The following is a 15,351-nucleotide window of genomic DNA, read 5'->3' on the forward strand; positions in this document are numbered from 1 at the left end:
GAAAAAAATTACTAAGTAATTTAGTAAGGTCACAGGATAAAAAGATAATAAACAAAAAACTATTGTATTGTGTATATGCTAGCAACAAACAATTGGAAAATTTTAAACTTCTGATTTTCACAAGACACAACTAAAAAAATGAAAAGGCAAGCCACAGACTTGGAGAAAATATTTATAATACTTCTCTCTCATAAAGGATTTATATCCCAGGGACTTCCCTGGTGGTCCAGTGGATAAAACTCCGAGCTCCCAATGCAGGGGGCCCGGGTTCGATTCCTGGTCAGGGAACTAGATCCTGCATGCATGCCGCAACTAAGAGCCTGCATGCTGCAACTAAAGATCCCGCATGCCACACTAAGACCCAGTGCAGACTAAATAAATAAATACCAAAAAAAAATGTTTAGAAAGGATTTATATCCCAAATATGTTATAAAGAAGCCTCACAACTCAATAAAAAGGAGACAACCCAACCAAAACTGGCAAAGGCTCAAGAGGCATTTCACAAAAGGAGATATATGAACGGGCAATAAAGATATGTGAAGATACTCCACATCGTTAGTCATCAGGGAAATAGAAATTAAAAACAGAATGATAAAATAATACTTCAGGCCTGCTATGTTTAAATTTAAAAGACTGACAACATCAGGGACTTTCCTGGTGGTCCAGTGGGTAAGACTCCACATTCCCAATGCAGGGGGCCCGGTTTGATCCCTGGTCGGGGAGCTAGATCCCGTGTGCATGCCACAACTAAGAGTTCGCATGCCACAACTAAGAAGCCTGTATGCCACAACTAAGAAGTCCACATGCCGCAACTAAGAAGTCTGCATGCTGCAACTAAAAGATCCCGCATGCTGCAATGTAAATCCTGCGTGCCACAACTAAGACCCAGCGCAGCCTAAATAAATAAATAAATAAATAAATAAATAAATAAATAAATGACAACATCAAGTGTTGACAAGGATGTGGAGCCACTGGAACTCTCAAACATTGCTGGTAGGAATGTAAAATGGCACAGTTAACTTCGGAAGTCAGTTGGGCATTTCTTAGAAAGTTAAACGTATAATTACCATATGACCTGGTAACTCCAGGTAGGATGGATAAAGCTAATCTAAGGTGAAAAAATATCAGATCAGTGGTTGACCAGGGCAAAGACAGGGAATGAGGGTGGAGAGACTGCAGAGGGGCCCCAGGGGATGATGGAAGTATTCTATATCTTTTTTTTTTTTTTTTTTTGGCTGTGTTGGGTCTCCGTTTCTGTGCGAGGGCTTTCTCTAGTTGTGGCGAGCGGGGGCCACTCTTCATCGCGGTGCACAGGCCTCTCACTGTTGCAGCCTCTCTTGTAGCAGAGCACAGGCTCCAGATGCACAGGCTCAGTAGTTGTGGCTTACGGGCCTAGTTGCTCCGCGGCATGTGGGATCTTCCCAGACCAGGGCTCGAACCCATATCCCCTGCACTGGCAGACAGATTCTCAACTACTGCGCCACCAGGGAAGCCCCAATATTCTATATCTTGATTTCTTGATTGCAGTGGTGGTTATCTGGGTGTATCCACTTTTCAAAACTCATTGAACTGTACACTTAAAATGAATGCTTATTATAGGTAAATTAGACTTTAACAAGGCTGTTTTTAAGGTAGAAAACAATCAGAATGAATGTTTTTTGAACATTTACCTTTTTAAGTGCTTTCCATATTCTGTATCATCCCACTGAATTCCCCAAACCACCCTATTAGGTAGGACTACATTGTTCCCATTTTCTAGCTGAGGAGACAGAGGTACATCTCACAGTAAAGAATGAGGATCTGAACCCTTGACCACTGTGCTACAGGGCTAGAACGTCACAATCTCGCCCTTGACATTAATAAAGCTCATCCTGAGGATGTGCTAACAAGCCCTCCACTGGGAGCAGCCAAGAGAAGTGAGTGTGGATCTGGGAAATGAGAGGAGACGCCCAAAGGAAGAGGTGGCCTGGGGGGACCAGCATTTGTCCAAGCCTGGACTTCTAACTACTTACATAGGAATCATCGGGTGCCTGGTCCTTGCCTCACCCTAGACCGACTGAATTAGAATCCCTGGGATGGGCCTGAGAGCCTGCATTTTAATAAGAATGTCCCCCTCCTACCCCCACCTACCCCAGTAGGAAGAGTAGAGACAGGTCTGTGCAGAGGACGGTCTGGGTGTCAGACCAACCTGGGCTTGAATCTGACCCTTCCAGACCCTTGCTTCCCTCTCTCTGCCTCAGCTTGCTCATCTGTGCAATGGGCATCATAATAGTACCAATAGCATGAGGTGGCTGGGAGATTTACGTGATTTGAGTGAGAATTAGTCACAGCGCCTGGCACAAAGGAAGCACTCAATACATGTTGGATTAAAATAACAATTGAACGCGGCATTGAACTCCACTCAGCATCTTTCTCTCTCCTTCCTCTCCAGGCCCCGGCCTGGCCTTTATCGCCTACCCCAAGGCCGTCACCATGATTCCCCTCTCCCCACTGTGGGCCACCTTGTTCTTCATGATGCTCATCTTCCTGGGCCTGGACAGCCAGGTAAGAGGGGAGCCCAGGCTGGAAGGGCAGGGAGCCAGGTATATTGCTCTCCAGAACAGCTCTGAGACCTACACACCACGTCCTGGTCCTTGTCGTCAGAACCACCCAGACCCTAAAGGACACGGGGATGTGGAAGAGCATCTTCTTCTTCCTTTCTTTATCTCTGGATTGGGGCCCCCGTGTCATGCCGCTGGCAGCCACATAGGTCCTTGGTACCACCACCAGCTACCGCTGCCCCGACATTCCACCTACCTGCCTCTCTTCTCACTGTGGGCTTCTCCCAACCCACCCTCCACTTGGCAGCCCGCCTTCCTCCGTGAAGGCTGTAGAGTTAGAACTAGCAATTTATCTGTGCACATTTTCCTTTCTCTCCACACGAACACGTGCACTTACACCTTCTCACACTGTAAAACCCACCCAGCCCGCCCTCCCGCCCTCCTCCAGTCCTCTCCTTGGTTTTCCTGCCGGAAACCTGTGGCCTCCAGTCTCTCTTCTGTCCCGGATATCTGCCCCTTGCCCTGCTGCTCCATCGTGGCTGGGTTTCCTAAGAGCCCCAGAGAAGGTTTTCCAGCCAAAGCCAGGTGCTCTGCTCTCAGACAGGGCTCTCTTGGCGAGGTGCTTCCCACCCCCCTACCTGTGACCTTGTGCGAGTCACTTAGCACCCAAGCCCGGTGGCTGGTGTGTCTGTCTATTCAGCCAAGTCCTATTTCTTCCCCTGGATGGTTTCTCAGAAACTGCTAAGCCGAGCTGCGGAAGCACCGGGTGTTTTTGCTGATAATCATCCCATCCATTGTTGGGGGCAGAGGCCTCAGGAGGGATTGGCAGCTTGTGTGACAGTGACAGGCCTGCCTCCGCAGGGGGTGTGGGGTCTGGGCCTCGGCTCTGTGAGTCCCTGGGCTGAGCCAGGCCAGCATTAGGACAGAGACACTTGGTTTGCAAAGGGGAACTGGGGGCCCAGAGGTCTGGCCTGGATGGCTGCTCTGCCCACCCCCAGGTGTATATGGCATGGGCTTTGTGCCTGGGCTGTGTCCTCAGTTCTCAATCATGATAACGACATGGGCTGGGGGTCCCCTTTTGTTATCCTCATTTTGCAGAGGAAGAAACTGAGGCTCAGAAATGCTGAGTGACTTGCTGGGACATGCACCCAGGTCTGTGTGCTTCTTAGCCCACCTGCTCTGATGTCACTTCAGTTTAGGTGCTGGATCAACAGGCTCCCTGGCATCTCCTTCCTTCCCTGGGGACCCTGGAGAAAGGACGAGCACGGCCAGCCTTGCTGCAGAGGCAGGGCAGCCTGGAGGCTAAGAGTCCAAATGTTGAAGCCAGACAGGGCTGGGTTTGAGTCCCAGCTGCACGACTCTGGCCAGCTGTGTGACTCTGGGCTAGTCACTTCACCTCTCTGTGCTACAGTCCCTTTGCACAATAAGGATAGAAATGCGTACCCTAAGGAGGTGGACATGAACCAGAAAGGATTTGGAGCCAAAGAATGGCTCCAGGGAAGGGGGGTAGTGCCCCACAGTGGTGACAGCCAGCCTCTGGAACAAGATTGCCTGGTTAAATTCTGGCCCTAATATGTTATACCTCTGATCTCAGGGAAAGTTGCTTACACCCCTGTGCTTCCGTGTCTTCATTTACAAAACGGGTAATAATAGGACCTAACACCTAGAGATTAAATAAATTAATATCTGTTAACTGCTTAGAACTGAGCCTGGCACACGACAAGCACCATGTGTTTGCCATTGTTGTTATTATTCATTTATTAAACATTTTCTGAGCATCTCCTCTGTGCCACTGGAAATAGACGAAAACAATGTGGCCTCTGCCCTCCAGGGTCTCACCTTCTTGCTAGGAGACAGATCAAGGGCAATCACGGGCCCCACGAGATGAGGGATATGGACTAGGCAGGGAAGAGAGGGGAGGTCTGTTCTGCCCAAGTAGGAGGCAAGGAGGAGCAGTCAGGAAAAGGCTCATGCAGGAGGTCTGCCCACAGTGCTGGGAGAACCCAGGCAAGGGGGGTAGAGGTGTGCTGGGATATTTGGGCTGGGTGTTGATGGGTGAGTAGGAGTGTAACTTATCCCGTACCCAGCCCTGTCTCAGCATGGCGGGACACAGATGCTTAGTGGCTCAGGCTCTGCCGTTGAAGCCTGCCCAGCCCAAACACAAGAGCTGGGTGTTAGCTCACCTGACTGCCCTCCCCCCAGCAGAGGGTCACTTGCCCACCAGAAGCAAAGGGCAGGGGAAATGTCACAGGCCTGGAGGACAAAGCAAGTCAAGTCCCACCCACAGACCAGAGCCTGCCAGCAGCAGAGCCCTCAGCTCTCAGGACAGTTACAGGGACTCCCATCTTGCTTCCCAGGCAGAGGCTGGGTCTCATTTAAGTCATTGACCCCAGAACAGGGCCCAGCACATAGGCACGTGACAGGCAGCATGGGGGGGAGAAGGAATTCTAGAGTCAGGAGACCTCATTTCAAGTCCTGACCCTGCCACTTCCTTGCTGAGAGACTTTGGACAGGTCACTTTCCCTCTCTGAGCCTCAGGGTCCTCATGTGTTAAATGGGCCTGCCGGAGTTCTGTAAACGCCGGGATTATTGTTTTTATTCTTGGGTCCTCCATCAGGGTGAGTAAGTGTGGGAATGAAGGTGAGACCCAGTGGAAAGGAAGCCCAGGGTTTAAGGCTGCTGTGCTTGCCTGGAGCCAGGGCCACTAAGAACGGCCTTTCTCTTGGGTTTCACACCATCATTTCTACCCTGTCCAGTTTGTGTGTGTGGAAAGCCTGGTGACCGCTGTGGTGGACATGTACCCCAAGGTCTTCCGGAGGGGCTATCGGCGGGAGCTGCTCATCCTGGCCCTGTCGGTCACCTCCTATTTTCTGGGCCTCGTGATGTTAACGGAGGTGAGTGATAAGGATACAGGTAAGTGATGTGAACAGGGTAGCACAGGGGTTAAGTGCCTGGGCTTTGGGTTAGCGGGTCTGACATTGACTAGCTGTGTGACCCTGGCTCCAGGTCCAGCACTTCTCGGGGACTCCGTGTTCTTACGTTTGTAATGGGTTGCTGTGAGACTCCATGGAAGTTCTCATTAAGGCCTTAGCTCAGTGTCCTGCGTGTGTAAGTGCTCAGCGCAAGGTCTCCACTTCACCGCCAGAGGGAATAAAACTCCCAGAGGGAAAGGCTGGGTTTACCTGGTCATCATGAACGTCTGGATGCCGGGGCCACCCCTTTTAGTAACTTCTGGGTGAAGGGGACAGTGTCAGCTACGGAACCCTCAACTAGTTACTATTATCGACCTCAAGTTCAGAGGAGGCTCTTCTGGGGCATCACTGAGATTAGGCGTGAGGAATTGGGCACCTTCAGGCGCTGTGTGTTCCCGCCCCAGCCCTTCATGTGTACCCTCTTGTCTCTGCCTGGGGTCAGGAGGGGCTCATCATGACCCTAAATTAAGACTGTCTCAGAAAGCCATGATTCTCTTCCCTCCTGCAGCCATCCTGTCTAATAAATACTTTCTTAAGTACCTTGGGAAGGTGAGATTAGATATCTTTTTATCCACACTCACAAAATTAATTAATTTTAAAAGCCAAACCACCCCCCACCAAAAAGCCTAAAAACTGTTGTCTAGAGACAAGAAGAGGTTTTGTAAGAAACGTGGAAAGAAATGAGGGAATTCAGAATCTGTCAAAGCAGCTGATATGGTACTGAAGTCCGTCTGTTGATCGTCGTGCTCCACTTCTCAGTTCAAATGCCACCTCCTCCTGGAAGCCTCCTCTGCTTTCCTTCCCACTCAGGACTTCATTCTAAGCTCAGCTCAGCCTCCCTCTGGCCATTACAATGACCTGTCTGTTCACCTGCTGCCCCCACCAGGCCCCGAGGTCCTCAAGAACAAGAGCTGGCCTTGACCTGCTCTGCACCCTTGGGGCCTGGCACGGGGTGGGCTCTGGGGCGTGGTGGCTGGTGTTATTATTGCTCCTAGTCATTGTCACATTAATGGGAGTGATAATCAGCATTTGAGCAAATGAATGGTGCAGCACTTCTCGTTTCCTCCTCTGCTCTCCGCACACGGAGAACCAGCGAGGCAGTGAGCAGGGCCTCATTAAGTGCTGATTAATTATGCAAAGTAGAGTCTTTTGTCACGCACAAATTGGGGGGTTAACCTGATGCCTTAAAAAGGCTGGTGGCGCTACAAGAAGAGCAGGCATTGGAGGGCATCCCCGGCTTGCAGCAGGCAGGTGGAGGGCCCTCCTGGACACCGGCCCTCGTGTCACAGAGCCTTCCAGCCCACCCTCCTCCAGGCCTCGGGTCTGTCCCGGGGCACCTGGGGCCCCAGCCCATCAGGGAGCCAGCGCTGCGTGCGTCTGCCCAGGACCAGCGTGTCCTTGAGTGATCACACCGGGAAGTTCAAACTGCCAAATGGGCCCTGTCGGCCTCAGTAATTGCTGGCAGGATCTTCTCCCTCATTTAAACACATTTAAAGCTCTGCTCTAGGGAAAAAATAGTCCGCAAATATCTGATCTTCCACTGAGGCAGTGTGGTGGGTGGTGAAGGGCACGGGCTCTGCAGCCGGACACTTGGGCTCAGTCCTCAGCCCCACGGCTGGGCAGCTGGTGGCCTGTGGTGCGTAATCTCACTGGCCCGGGCCTCAGGTTCCCCCACGTGAGCACTGAGGATAACTGTAGCACCTGCCCTGTGGTCACACTGTGCAGGATCAGCTAGACTGAGACCTGGGGACCAGTTACAACAGAGCTGGCACTTGGAGAGCACTGCATTAAGGCTTCCTTCTGGGTTTTTTTAATGTATGATGTTTGTGGAAGGAGACCCTCAGGAGAGCAATTAGGAGGGCAGTCCTGGGTTTAACTCAGAAAGCTCCTTACCCTCAGAGACTTGAACGCCTACCATATCTGTCACAGACAGGAGGCCCCAGACCAGATACGGCCCAGCCATCCATGTTGTTTCCCCCTCACTGTGATTTTTTAAGAAGACTAAGAGGTTACCAAAATTAAAGAGAAAGATTTCTCAAGAAAATTTGGATTTTTGGCATCTTCCAGAAAATCTGTAGACGTGGCTGCCCAGGCCTACGTCCCCCAGCAGCAATCGACTGGAGTTGTGTGGCCACGTGGGGCCTTTGCTCTCCAGTTAGCCACAGTCCCCACCACTCCCTGCTGTCACACACTAGGACCACTTGGACTCAGCACTGAGATGTTGCCCCTGATCTAGTTGAGGAGATGAATGAGGAAACAAATAGTCCCAGGGTGTGTGGTCTTTCACATGACAGAAGGAGGCCCGGGGGCTTTGGGAACACAGAGAAGCTTAGTCCCAAGAGGTCCCCGTGGCAGACACATAAGGAGGCTGTCCAGGCTTCATCCTGGCCTCTTAACCCCCGTCCTGGCATTTGGAACACCTCCCCCAACCCGACCCTCCCTCCCTTTTGTACTTTTATTTCTGCTGCTTTTGATTGTCCCGCTAAGGACTCTCATTGTGTTGTAGGATTTTCTTTACGGATCCCAAGCCTTCCCACACCTGCATCTGGCCTCCCCTCCTCTGCCCACCCAGACACCTCCCCTGCCTCCCAGAGATCCTCCCAGATCACCTTGGCCAGCCAAGCTTGCACCTCCCTGGCCTTCCACTGAACTTAATCATCAGAGATTTGCATATCACAGAGCTGGCCCACTTTGTTCCTGCATCCCACAAAGATTGCGCACCTACTGTGTGCCGAGTCTTTGTCCAGAAGCAGGGACACAGCTGTGGACAAGCCATTCAGAGTCCCTCCCCAATGGGGCACTCACTCCATATGATTCAACTTGCACTTACGGGGACATACTGCAAGCTGGGCCCTGCGCTGAGGGTGGGAGACACACAGAGGACCAGTGGGGCGGCCTTCCCAGCGGGAGCTCAGAGCTAACAGAGTAGCCAATGGCGGAACACTTTTTTTTTTAAACTATGAATCCTTAAAATGTGCTATGGAGGCCCAAAGAAAGAATGAGGCTGTCAGGGAGGGCTTCTTGGAGGAGGTGACATTTGAGATGAGCTTTGAAGGAACTTACCCAGTGAAAGGGAATAGCATGTGCAAAGGCACAGAAGTGAGACAGTCCCTTGGTGTGTCCAGGAGGGAGCACGTTGAGGGGGACTGTGGGAAGGGGAGCTGAGGCCCAGTGAGGAGGGCGGCCCTGGCTGGCAGGCTGAAGGAAGCCAAGGGGTAATTGTAAACTGTAGGGTGACATGGTTGGATTTGCAGGTTGGAAAGGTCCCTGTGAAAGCTGGTGTGTGGAAGGGTAGGAGAGGGAGGCTGGAGGCAGGGAGGCCAGTGGGGAGGCTGTCACAGCCACCTGGAGAGAGGTGCTGAGCCTGTCCAACCTCCAGTCTCTGGTCTTCTGTGTTGTCTCTGACGTTTGGGGAGCAGGGACAAGACAAACCATCGCAATCCCAGCAACCCCCAGAGGGTGGTCTTAGGGGGCGCCCAGGTGTGGTGGGCGCAGTGTTCCAGGACCCTGGGGAGACCAGTCTGTCCGGGTGGAAGTGAGTCCCGGCTGGTGGTAGCCGCAGGGCAGAGGGCCCTTCCCAAGGCCAGCTGGCTGACCCTGCTCTCCAGTGTGTCTGTCACTCTGTCCATATTTCTGTCCTCTCACTTCCCAGGGCGGCATGTACATCTTCCAGCTCTTTGACTCCTACGCCGCCAGTGGGATGTGCCTTCTCTTTGTGGCCATCTTTGAGTGCATCTGCATCGGCTGGGTGTACGGTGAGTAGAGGCCGAGCCCTCCCACACCCCAGAGGCCACCATGGTGCCCAGCACACAGGCACCCGGGACCCGGCTGGGCCTGGTTTCCCTGTGGCTGGTCTCCATCTGCATCAACCTCTTCGTCCTCCCCTCAGGGACTTCTTGTCCTTTCCCACTTGTCGGGAGACCCTCCTGCTTTTATATCCCTGCAGCAGAGGGAGGGGTTCCCGGCTCAGACACTGTGACCTTGATTCTGTCCTTCTGCCCCTGATGCTCAGTTTTCCCATCTGCAAAATGGAGTAGTATAAAAAGTCACCATGGGGCTTCCCTGGTGGCGCAGTGGTTGAGAATCCGCCTGCCAGTGCAGGGGACACGGGTTCGAGCCCTGGTCTGGGAAGATCCCACATGCCGTGGAGCGACTAGGCCCGTGAGCCACAATTGCTGAGCCTGCGCGTCTGGAGCCTGTGCTCCGCAACAAGAGAGGCCGCGATAGTGAGAGGCCCGCGCACCGCGATGAAGAGTGGCCCCCGCTTGCCGCAACTAGAGAAAGCCCTCACACAGAAACGAAGACCCAACACAGCCAAAAATAAAATAAATAAAATTAAAAAAAAAAAAAAAACCAAACTGCTAAAAAAATAAAAAAAAAAAAGTCACCATGTCTCCGAGCAGGAGGTAATGTAGGCAAAGCAGCCAGCCCAGTGCCTGGCCCTCAGTCAGCACATGCCTTCTGGTCCTGCAGTTCCCCAAACCGTATGATGAGTGCGTCAGGGTTGCTGGGCTGGTTGATGCACACTCCCAAGTGTGGTTCGGGAACAGACACCCCACAGGCCACCCCTCCGGCCCTCACCTTCAGAGCCCTGACCCCACCCCCGTGCAGGTCAGCCAGCCCCTGGCCCTGCCTCAGAGGGACCACCTTCCTCCTTTCCCCCAGAAACTCCTGCCCGTTTCCTGGACCTCACTGCCCAAGGTCAGAAGGGGTCTTCCCAGTATTGAACCAGAGTCCCTTCTACTGCAGTTTATCCTGACACGTCACATATGTAACACCTTGGTAGTTTTTAAGCGTTAAATAGGGTTCCTGCCGCAATTTGTCTTGGGCTGGGGAAACCAGACACTCGTAGCCTTCCCTCTGAGTCTTGTACAGAAATCTTCTGGGGTGTGTGTGCCCGTCTTCTTTATTCTGGACAGGAAGCAACCGCTTCTATGATAACATCGAAGACATGATTGGCTACCGGCCGTTGTCGCTCATCAAATGGTGCTGGAAAGTCGTGACCCCCGGGATCTGTGCGGTAAGGGCCCTGCCAGGAGCCGCCTGCAGCCCACCCACCCACCCACGTACTTCTCCACCCCAGAGCCCAGACCTGGTTGAGGCCGAGACTGAGGAGGTGATGTCCCCCTGGGGACCCTCTGTGCCCTCAGAAAGTCCTAGGCACCTGACACCTTTCAAAGCTGGCATTGTGGGGACAGTCTCTGGGCTTGGCCAGGGGGCCTCACTAGGACCCCAGCCCTGCAACCAGCTTGCTGTGTGATTGTGAGCAAATCACCTCCCTTCTTGGGACCTCAGGTTCTATGCCTGCATATGTATAGAAGGCGACTGGGACCTGCTTCTGTGGGGCCGAGGGTCCCATGAAAGGCATTTGTCTCTGCTGTTCACAGTGAAGCAACAGCGTGAGGGTAAAGAGGGCTCACGCTCTGCCCCTCAGATCAGACCGGGAGAGGCCTTTGTGAGAAGATGTTTAATTAAAAAAACAAACCCCCCTGCTCTTCACCCGTTCTTGGCACTGGAAGTATCTCAGAGCATCTTCACAAACCATCTTAGTTCTGAAAGGCAGCTTTGAAACCAGCCCTGAGAAGTAGCTAGGAAAAATAAAAATTCCTGACTGGGCAGAGGCTGGAGATGACGCTCCTGGGGGTCGGGGAGGGTCTCCTGGGATCTGTGGGGGTCAGTTCCCCGTGTTTCTCGCTGTGGACCCAGCAGGGCCTCACCTCTCCGAGGCCACCACATGGGGTTGACTCTCCCCTGCTGGCTGCCTGCACGCAGGCTGAGGGCCGCCCCAGGGACCTTTCCCCGTCTCCCCGCAGGGCATCTTCATCTTCTTCCTGGTCAAGTACAAGCCCCTCAAGTACAACAACATCTACACCTACCCCGCCTGGGGCTATGGCATTGGCTGGCTCATGGCCCTGTCCTCCATGCTCTGCATCCCACTCTGGGTCTTCATCAAAGTGTGGAAGACGGAGGGGACGCTGCCGGAGGTGAGCAGCCTGGGAGTAGGGGTCAGCAAGGGCGGGTCAGAGGTGGGGGGTATGGCCAGGGTGCGGCTGGCTGTGCTGGGAGGGCTGGTGAGTGTGGGCACAGCCATGGGCACGTCTGGGTCCCCGCTTCCTCATCTGAGCAATGGGTGTGATGAGAACATGCCCGTGTGTGTCTCCCGGGGAAGCCTGGCCAGCTCCTCCCTGGCGGGTATTCGTCAGTACTGCTGTGCTGAGGCCTCGGGGTTGAGACGTTTTCCATGAGCTCAGCCTCAGTTTCCTCATCTGTAGAATGGGTCAACAGCAGTCCCTCACTTACAGAGGTTGTTTGAGGACTCAGTGAGTATGCCGAGGGAAAGCACTTAGACCAGGACCTGGGAGAGAGAGAGAGACCAAGTGTTAGCTCTTACTGCTCTGTTGATTCTGTTCATTAAGGACCCCATTCCCAGGGCACAGGGAGAGGGTCTGACATTTGCAGAACACCTATCCTGTGTCGTCACTGTGCCAAGCTCTCTCCGTGCTGCATCTCCTCTAGTCCTCAGAGAAATTAAGTCATTCGCCTAGGATCACACAGCCAAAAATTGGCAAACCAAAATGTTTTAACAATTTTATTGAGGTATGTTTTCTATATCATATCATAAAATTCACCCATTTCAGGTACACAATTCAGTGGGGTTTTTTTAGTAACTTTCTGTGTAGTGCAGTCATCACCATAAATCAGTTTGCAAATATTTTTATTTATTTATTTATTTATTTATTTATTTATTTATTTTTAAGATCCCTGGTGCCCATTCCCAGTAAGCCCTGTTCCCAACCCCAGAAACACACAAATCTGTCTCTGTGTGTGTGCCTCTTATGGGCGTTTCCTGCCAGTGGAATCCTGCAGTATGTGGTCTCTTGGTAGCAGAGTGAATTCGGACCCCAACCCGTCATACCCCCCGCACCCACTCTCTCTTCACTCTCCTTTCCCACCCGCTGGCAGATCAGAAGGTCTGAGTCAGCTTCTCGCCCATTTTGCAAACTGTCTGCTGTGTGCCTGACGCTGCTCTAAGCCATCTACAAGCACTAGGCCACTGAATCCTCACAGCAGTCCTGTGAGGTGGAGGAGCTTCCTGTCCCCATGTCACAGGTGAGGAAGCTGAGCACAGAGAAGTGAAGCAAGTTACCCAAGGGCACACAGCCTCTGAGTGATGGAGCAGGTACCCTGTGCCCCCCCCCGCCGCCTCGTTCCTGCCCCAACTCTCGGGGCTCTCGGGGCTGACCTGTGCCTCGCAAGCATGGGGCATGTGTGCAGACACCCACGGGTGAGAGCCAGCTCAGAGTCGGCTCCAGCCAGCCCTCCTGCCCACCCAGGGGCCTGAGCTCCAGAAAAGCCAACATCCAGCCAGGAGGGGCAAGCTGAGAGGGAAGGTCCATTTCTCCAGCCTGCTCGTGCCCTCGGAGCAAGTCAGGGTCCTCCGCTTCTGCAGGGAATGTAGGTCAAGGGCAGTTGTTAATTCTGGTTTGGGACCAGACGTGTCCAGAGGAGAGCAGCCCTGGAGCTAGGCCTAACACCTTGGCCATGGCAGGACCCTGCCAGTTAGTTCACCTCCCTCCATTTCCAGAAGGTTCTGCCCGCTGATGGGAAGGATCTGGAAGGAAAAATGGGGTCAGAGAATTGCTGTGAGGGTGGGTAGTCTGTGCTAAGAGCTGTGGATGGGTCAACAAATCTGAGGCCGCCTCATGACAACGCTAGAGGCAGGTGCCACTGTGACCCCCTTTGACAGATGAGGGAAAGAGACACAGAGGGTTAAGTTCTTGCCCCAATTAAGTGGTGGGACTGGGAGTCAAGCCCAGGTGTCTGGTTCCAGAACCCGTGCTCCCAGCTCCTGTCCTGTGTCAGGAGCCTAGCACCGTGCCTGGCACCCAGGAGGTGCTCGGCATTGCCGAGGGGTGGGCAGGGGTGCGGGATCTGCCTGTTAATCCCACCCGGGCAGGATAGGTCCAGCCTCTCTCAGGCACGGCAGGATCTGAAAGAGAAAATAGAACCTTGATCATAAGAAACCAGCCACCCCAAAGTCTTCCCAGCCTTCCTGGGGAGAAGGTTTATGCCCAGGAAAGGCCTCCCAAATCCTGGCCTGATGTCTTCTGGAGGTGCACATGAGGCTGAGGTGTGGGACCCGAGGCCGGGCCGAGGGGGCAGGAGCGTGTGTCCAGGGTCTGCCCGTGGCCTCCACTCCCTCATCGGTAGAGTAGACGATGGCCACCCTGTCTGCGCCCAGCCCAGAGCCGGCCACTCTGCCAGGCGGCGTGAGGCTGCGGCCTTAGGGATAACGTTTCCGTCTTCAGACACACGCCGCCTGTTCCCCTGGATGGGGAGCGTGATGACAGCCTTTTGTGGGAAACGTACCCGTTTATCCAGCGATCATTATATGAACGGCTCTGGAGGTGCCGTAGCTCATCCTCACAGCAGCCCTTCGGGCAGGTACTCCTATCCCATTTCACAGATGGGAAAACACAGCTCAGAGATGTTAGGTGACTTGCCCCACATGTGGTGAGGCTGAGCAGCGGCTCACACCCCAGCTTCCCTGTCTCCACGGGAGGAGGGATGCAGCAAGCAGCCCTGGGTACAGCTCTCACGTCCTGGCCACCTGCAGCGGGCCAGGTACAGGGTGGGCACTTCCGCTCGCTGTCTCCTTACTCCTCATCCAGTGATAGCAGTGGGTACCCTGGTGTCCCCATGTCCGGGGGTGGGGGCGGGAAACTGAGACCCGGAGGTCCACGCGTCGTCCAGGACAGAGCTCTGCGTGGCAGGGCTGGGGCTGGTGGCTCCACTGCCCCGAGGTGTCCACCGTGCCGTTGGGAGGCGCCAAGGCAGGCCCAGGACCCTGGCAGCCACTCTCAGACAGCTCTTTTCCTCTCCAACCATGTAGAAATTCCGGAAGTTGACGACCCCCAGCGCCGATCTGAACACGCGGGGCAAGCTTGGGGCAGCCCCACGGACGGTGACGGTAAATGACTGTGACGCCAAACTCAAGGGTGACGGGACCATTGCAGCTATCACAGAGAAGGAGACGCACTTCTGAGCGCCCCTGCCACCTTGATGCCTCTCCTCCTCCTCGTCCCCGCCGTCCCCGCCGTCCCCGCCCTGTGTACAAATGAATACCTGAACCACGTACTTCACCTTATGGTAGAGGCTTGCTCGTTTTGCACAGGATTTATTAACAAGTTAATTTTAAGGTGGCCGCACCCACTCTGGTTTCAAGTCACATCCCCTCCTCGCCCCCCAGTTGCCATGTGAGTAACAACACGAAGAGATAATCCTGTACAGGGACTAGTATCATCCTCTTGTGCTAGGACGGTTTTAACCAGCATTTTCTAGGGGTTAAGAAGTTGTATCATAGGGTCAGACTTTTATACTCGGGCTGTGGGGCAGGTGGGCGGGAGCAATGCCTGTCCCCCTCCATCAGCCTTTGAACCGACCGGTTCGTGTCCCACCTTTGACCCTGACCGCGCGCGCAGCTGCCCTTCCTCCGCGCTGCCATACTTCCCCTTCAGCCCCTCCCTTTCCCATCCCCAGCTTCCTAGAGGTGGGTTTGCAGACAGCAAGGCTGTGTCCGAGAAGAAGTCCCAGCAGACTCAGGACTCCTGGGTGGCAGGCCCTCCTCTTCCCTGGCCCCACCGAGTGATCTGGGGCACTTCCCTCCCCTCTCGGGCCTCAGCTTCTGCGTGTCCCCAGTGGGGAGGGCTGGATCAGGTGACTTCTGAGGTTCTGCCCACCCGGCTACATCTCTTGGGGATATTCTGCGGGCCTCCTTGGCTTGCAGACCTGCTGTTGATCTTGGGTTCTTCTGAAGACTCGCAGGTGGGCAGTCCCTT

At 53.9% G+C, this 15,351-nt stretch overlaps 1 protein-coding gene across 1 annotated transcript in view; it reads left to right on the forward strand.

Annotated features, from left to right (window-relative positions):
- SLC6A11 (solute carrier family 6 member 11) overlaps positions 1-14,558 on the forward strand; it is a 120,886-nt gene extending 106,328 nt beyond the window's left edge. The window contains exons 9-14 of the mRNA XM_059937732.1: positions 2,432-2,544; positions 5,297-5,434; positions 9,165-9,267; positions 10,432-10,532; positions 11,326-11,496; positions 14,406-14,558. Coding sequence (XP_059793715.1) covers positions 2,432-2,544; positions 5,297-5,434; positions 9,165-9,267; positions 10,432-10,532; positions 11,326-11,496; positions 14,406-14,558 — 779 coding nt within the window. The remainder of the gene's footprint in view (positions 1-2,431; positions 2,545-5,296; positions 5,435-9,164; positions 9,268-10,431; positions 10,533-11,325; positions 11,497-14,405) is intronic.
- The last annotated feature ends 793 nt before the right edge of the window (positions 14,559-15,351 follow it).

The sequence above is a fragment of the Balaenoptera ricei genome, chromosome 11 (genome assembly GCF_028023285.1).
Source record: "Balaenoptera ricei isolate mBalRic1 chromosome 11, mBalRic1.hap2, whole genome shotgun sequence".
NCBI classification, from domain to species: Eukaryota; Metazoa; Chordata; class Mammalia; order Artiodactyla; family Balaenopteridae; genus Balaenoptera; species Balaenoptera ricei.